The sequence below is a fragment of the Mangifera indica genome, chromosome 14, assembly GCF_011075055.1.
Source record: "Mangifera indica cultivar Alphonso chromosome 14, CATAS_Mindica_2.1, whole genome shotgun sequence".
NCBI lineage: Eukaryota > Viridiplantae > Streptophyta > Magnoliopsida > Sapindales > Anacardiaceae > Mangifera > Mangifera indica.
In genome coordinates, this window is record NC_058150.1 from 11,191,363 (window position 1) to 11,197,980 (window position 6,618).

General features: G+C 30.8%; 1 protein-coding gene across 1 annotated transcript; it reads left to right on the forward strand.

The window, feature by feature from the left end:
* Positions 1 to 240: 240 nt before the first annotated feature.
* On the forward strand, positions 241 to 1,292 carry LOC123196049 (putative NAC domain-containing protein 94). The gene is made up of 3 exons (XM_044609936.1): positions 241 to 415; positions 499 to 755; positions 839 to 1,292. The coding sequence occupies exons 1-3, from the start codon at positions 265 to 267 to the stop codon at positions 1,202 to 1,204; spliced, it is 774 nt and encodes a 257-aa protein (XP_044465871.1). The 5' UTR covers positions 241 to 264; the 3' UTR covers positions 1,205 to 1,292.
* Positions 1,293 to 6,618: the final 5,326 nt, after the last annotated feature.

The following is a 6,618-nucleotide window of genomic DNA, read 5'->3' on the forward strand; positions in this document are numbered from 1 at the left end:
AAAATTGGGTGGCCTAAAAAGAATAACTAAAAGACATTACCAAAGAGGATCATCCAAAATGCGATGATTCACGTATGGTCCTCTTTATCCCTTTTCCCTTTCTAGTCAAATGCTAGTTTTTCTTCGTGCGCACCAAAAGCTTCAATTGTCCTTAGATATTCTACTTTTCTTTGTCTTTGACTGTGATTCCTCCTATAAATTGTAGTGTCAAGGGCAGGGCTAAAACAAATTGGCATATTTAATTTGTTCTAAATAGTTTAAGTGATGCTTGTGCCAACTGGGTTTAGGTTCAACCCAACTGATGAGGAGCTCATCGAACTTTTAGAAAGGAAAGTAAATAGGAAGCAAATGCCTCTCCATGATTGTTTCATTGTTGAAAGAAACTTGTATGAGCTTGAACCAGAAGACCTTAAAAGTAAGTTTTTTTAAGCTTTCTTCTCCCTTCCACTACAGAAATATGTGTATGCTGCCGACAATGATATATATTTATGTTGACAGGGGATCCAGCCATGGCTTTACAAAAGAATGAGAGATATATTTACTGCTTAAGAGAAAATGGTTCTCGCGAAGTTTCAGGTCGAGGATGGTGGAAAGCTACAAGCCATGTCAAGAAGATTTATTCTAATGAAACAAATGTGGTGGGTTATAAGAGGCCTCTCACATATCACAAATTTACTGGTAACAAACGAAAACGTAACAAAGCCATCAAGACCAATTGGATTATGTATGAATATAGCCTTGAGTCCTACAAAACGGTTTGTATTTATTTACCCATTTCATAATTCTCGTTTAATTAGTCAATTCTTCTTTAGAGTTGTTAATTTAATTTTTTTTTCAGGAATGGAGATTATGTAAGGTCAAGTATAGGGGAAAACAAAGTGTGCAAGAAGAGCTGGAGAATATTAAAAGAGGTTTCAGATCAAGTAAGGATATTTCTGAGGAAAATTTTTCAAAAATGGAGATGAAGCCAGTTTTTCTTGAAGAAGACAAACAACAACCGCAATCTCTTGAACAAATTGACACAATTTATGAACCTGAATTTACTCAAAACTTGCAACCGGAAGAGACAGACGAGCAAGAACTGCTGCTTTACTCTTCAAATGATCCAATTTTAACCCATATTATAAATGATTTTAATTTTGGCGATTATAATCAATTGGAGAAACCATATTCACTAGATGAATTATTTCCTAGCTTTTGGTGAAATTAATTAATGTTAATGTTTAGTTTGTACTTTTTAGAAAACAATTTTGTAATTGAAGTCTTCTGTGCATCGAATTTATTAATTACAGTGAATTCTAGCTGTTTGAAATGTTCTTGAGGGCTTATAACAATTTCCTATTCAAGGTTTGAGGAACAGAAAAGCACACTGAAGGATTTCGAAAGTAATTATACGCCGAAGATTCGATTACTTCACATTAATACTCTTTGTTTAATTATATAGTTTTTCAATTTTTATTTTAACTAGCTACTTTGTTAACCTACTTTATATAATTAATTATAATTATAATCATTCTTTTTTTTTATGGAAAAAATAAAAAAAAACTATATTCAATTAAATTACATAAAAATGAATAAATTAAAGAAGGGGAGATGAGAGTATAATAAGATAAAAGATAATAAATTCTTTTTGAAACAAAGAATATATTAAATGTGAAAAAATAAAAACTTAAAATAATATACAATTAGAGAAAAATAATATAATCTCAATTGGTAAAACTATCAAAGTTTTGAATATATTTATTATTTTAAAAAATTCAATATATTTGTTACCATTTTTCCAAACATTGAGGAGAAAATTATTATGGACCCAGATTTTTACAAGTATTAACCAATCATGCTATAGTTGAGGATTTCTACAAAATCATGCTATACGGGTAGAATATGCGATAAGTATGAAGTTTACATTAAACTTGAGTAGTGTTCATAAGATATTAATGCTCTTTCATGCAAAACATGCAAAGATTTGTCACCACGTGAACTAACGATGAGTTCGAGTACCTAAAAAGGGAGAATCGAATTAATAAAAGAAAATTAATTTGGCATCTTTTAATAAACAAACTATAGTCATTTGTTGATTACCCACGTTACACTGGGAAAATTAATGTATTTTTTAATAACTTCCACGTTTGACGAAATTATGTTTGAATCCTTGAACTTTCTGAACATAACATTGACACTCCTAGGGTTGTTCATCAATTTAAATTACATAAGAATTTTTTGTGTTGGAAAATTCATGCTAAATTCTATAAATTCAGAAAACAGTAAATTACATACCAGATTTTGATTTTGTTCGATTAATGATCCACATCATCTGAAGCAATCCAAAGTTATTCATTTCCATAACATAATTTGCTTTTATCATGCTTTGATTGGATTATGTGAAAAGGGGGAGACTACTTCGCTTTTATGTTCTTAGAAAAGGAGAGGAAGAAATACACATTCTATATTTTTGTCTAGGCAGGGAATATGATGGTTTTGAGACATTTTATATGTCCAACTGCCTAGTAACTATTCAATTGCCCAACTTCCTCTAACTGGCCATTGATAGTTTATGCAATTGGGTGAGTCTCAACCTAATATCTTCCACTCATACATGATGGGAGTGATTCGAACCAAATACTTGATCACAACAATCTTATACAACAGTACATTTCATACTTGCAAATATATCGTGTGACCTTATGAGCAACCTATATTTGCGAGCTTATTACTATGCATCTATTAGGAATAATATAGTTACTTCAACCTAAATAAAATATAATAAATAGTTAATTTTGTTGTATCCTAGACTTACTTGATAATGGCAACTCTCTTTAATCCCTCCAAATAATTGTGTTATCTTCTTATATATCTATGATCAAATCATGTCTTCACATATGATAAACAAGATCAGTTGGCTATAAATACACGTAATAGATAAGTTTTCATCTTTTACTCGAAATTTTCAAATTAAATTTAGTCGTTTTTCTAGTCATGTTTCATAAATTGAATCGTGTGTACCCATAAGTGTCAAGCTAAGATAACAAACACTAAGAATGAATATTGAATAATAATAAACAGTTTAAGGGTACCAACATAAGATAAGTCTCATAAAGTTTCATATAGTAAAGAAGCAGGGATTCATTCACTCATTACTTTTATTGGTTGACTTATACATACATGGTATGAAACATGTTTTACAGTGTATATTCTCATTAAATGTCGTACATTAACATTATACAAATTTTAGTTCAATTACTACACCTAATGTCTAACACGAGTTTTCAAACATCTTCAAACTTGCAGGTACTTATTAAGAACTTATATCTAACATTTGTAAGTTATTTGGATGTAAGAAATCAAAACCGGTCACTATCAAATGAATCTATTCATGACCTCATCTTGATTAATCATCAAGGGGATATTTCAACTCTAATAATTCTTTTCTTAAGAAATATGTCTCCTCCTTACACATTCTCTCAACGCCACTTTTCTCAAAAAATATATCTCATCTTTGCATACTTTCTTAGTGCCAAAGGCAATTACTCATGTGAGTGAGTCAATCTCTAATTTGTGTAATATTATAATCTTGTTGAACTTTCGAACAAAACAATGTATTCAGTGAAACACCAAGAATTTTGAGATCTAAGTTCATAAACTTTAATTCATGGTCTTTAACGTTATGTCACAAGTACAATATATAAGCTTAATAACTTATAAATCAATCTATGTAATCTAAGAAATTTAACATGTGTAAGATATACATATCTTGAAAACAAGTTTGGTCAAAGGATCAGTGATTATATGATAAGTAAAAACATATTGTATGCTCATTTCTCTCTTAGAAATGATGTCTCTTACAAAATTGTCTCTAATGTCGATATGTTTAGTTCTACTATGAAATTTATAGATCTTTTGTAAAAATTATCTCAGCTTGATTTTGACAATGGAAATTTATTATTCCAACAATATTGTTTTGTGTATCCAAATTCATAAAGAATTTTCTTAGCCAAAAAATTTCTTGCTTAATTAATATACATGTTATAAATTCGACCTCCATTAAAGATAATGTTATCTATGTTCATTTCTTATTGTTCCCAGATATGGCACCCTTTTAGAGTAAGAATGCATAACTAAAAGTAGATTTGCGTTGGTATAAATCACCTCTTCAGTCGACATATGAACAGTCAACCATACGCAAATCTAATCCTTGATGACATAATAATAATCCACAATACCTTTAGATATCTCAATATCTTCTTAACAACCTTCCCTACTCTCTTTTAGGATTTGATTAATATCGACTAATGAGTCAGACAGCAAAAGTAAATGTCTGGACATATGCAAATCATAACATACATAAGGGATCTAATGACATTTGAATAAGGCACTATTGATATTTCTCTTCTTTCATCTTGATTTTTGGGACACATTTCTTAGCTCAATAATTTGTCATTTGACATAGAAGTATCATTGCGCTTGCAGTTTACTATATTGAATCATTCTAAAATCTTTTGAACTTAATACTCTTATGACAAAGTCAAGAGTTTCTTTGAATGATCCTTCTTGATTTTAATTCCTAATATGCAATCTACCTCACTCATTTCCTTCATATCAAAATCCATAAACAACCATCCTTTAATAGTTATCACATACTTCAAATTGTTTCCACCAATTAACACATCATCCATATACAAAGATAAAATTGCAAATTTGTTTTAGCCTTTTTTTCACATAAATACAATGGTCTTAATCAATCATTTTAAAGTCATAAGACATTAAATCGTTATAAAATTTCAAGTACCACTGTTTGAATGATTATTTTAGGTCATATATTGATCGTTGAAGCTTCTACACTTTGCACTTTTAACCCTTAACATTGAAACCTATGTTAGGGTAGGTGCTAAATACAATCGAATTTGACATTTATGGATGTAATTTTATATTAATAATTAATAAAAGGATTACTTGTTATTCAATTCATATTTTAACTATTTATATGATCATACAAATAACATGCCCTTAAAATAATAGAATTGTGACAAGGAGATCAGACAATTGATCATGAGAACTTTATGTACACAAGCGACCCTATCAAAAGTGGCTATAGTTCTCACATGTCAAAGCTATTATAGAAAGTTTGGTGCAACATATAAGTGTACAATATATACGTGTTCATCAGATTAACCTGGTCAAAGGATATCCATATCAATGGTTACTCTAATATCCATAGAATAAACCCTCTGAACAATGCAGTGCATGTAATCCTTTGACTTGAGATTGTTAGACTATCTCATGTAAGGATCGATATGGTTTGATGTTATCTAACATGTCACCATAATTAGGTTAACTATAAAGGTAGTAATCAACCATATCTTGAAATACATAAAGGCTATAGTTGATCGATAAATAATTCATCACTCCTAAGCACAGGATAAGATATCTTATATGAGAATGCCAAAAGACATCTATGACTGCTTGAATGTGTGGCCACAATGGGAGGAGGTTATAGCCTAATCTATGTTAGTCGTTGATATGTATCAGTTCATATCGAGGAATCACTGAGATAAACACATTTTTATATCCTATTTTCGAGAGATATTAGTTGACGAAAGGATTAAATTGTATATAACTATAATATTATAAAAGCTTAAGAGATGTCTATTGACACTCTATCATCTAAGTGGTCATAATGCTTTGCTAGAGGCCAATCTTAGTCTATGTCTAGATTCACCCAAAATTCAGACACTACTAGCTTAATAGAGAGTTTATGGGTTATATGTATAAAAAAGTTGAATTGAACTCAAAAGAGTAGATGGTTTGTTGACAATCTTGGAGTTTAAGGCTTAGAGGGTGAGCATAAATAGACTAGTTTTGCCCAATGGGTTTCGAGGACTCAGGTTTGATTATGTTTTGACCAAATGCCATTCATGCACTTAGTGTGATGGTGTCAACCATGCAAATGTATGATGTTGATCGATACCATGTAACAAAGGTTACACAGTCAACACACTAAAGTGTGCCACTCTTACAAGTCATAAAGCTTGCCAACTAGCACACTTAAGTGTGCCAGCCATGCAAGTGAAACATACTAGTTGGGCATTTTACATGTTAGCTGGTCATTTTACATGCCAATGGTGTATGTATGTTGAAGGTATCATGTGCGTTTGGAATTCCAATTATGCTCAGACACTGACACATATAAAATGAAGGCATAAGCTTTTTTGCAAAATATACACAACACACACAGAAGCAGTAATAGAAAAACCCTAGTTGTTTGTTCTACTTTTTCTCTTCTTACTTGAATAGTAAATCTAGTCAATAGCCCTAGTAGCCTTTTCACTTGGATTCCCTTTGTCACATTTGTGCCTTGTGTGAATACCAAGATGCTGCCTTGTAAAGGCTGGATAACATTCTTTCTCTTGCCATGTGAAGGTTAAATGAGCCATCAACATAGGTACGAACCTAAAATACCTTATGAGTGTTTTGCATATTCATGAATGTGTGTTTAAAACAGGTATCTTGGTCAAGATTTTCAAGTTTGTTTATTTTAAAAAATTTTAAATTTTGCTATGCTATCAGTTATCATTGCCTTGAAAACTTTACAGTGATATCAGAGCTACTATTTAGTATATT

Bases quoted from the DNA above. Each gene is read 5' to 3' on its own strand.
- LOC123196049 (XM_044609936.1), top strand. From the start codon at position 265: ATGCTTGTGCCAACTGGGTTTAGGTTCAACCCAACTGATGAGGAGCTC. The intron at 416-498 runs GTAAGTTTTTTT...TTATGTTGACAG, and splicing joins TGAACCAGAAGACCTTAAAA to GGGATCCAGCCATGGCTTTA. The intron at 756-838 runs GTTTGTATTTAT...TTTTTTTTTCAG, and splicing joins GCCTTGAGTCCTACAAAACG to GAATGGAGATTATGTAAGGT.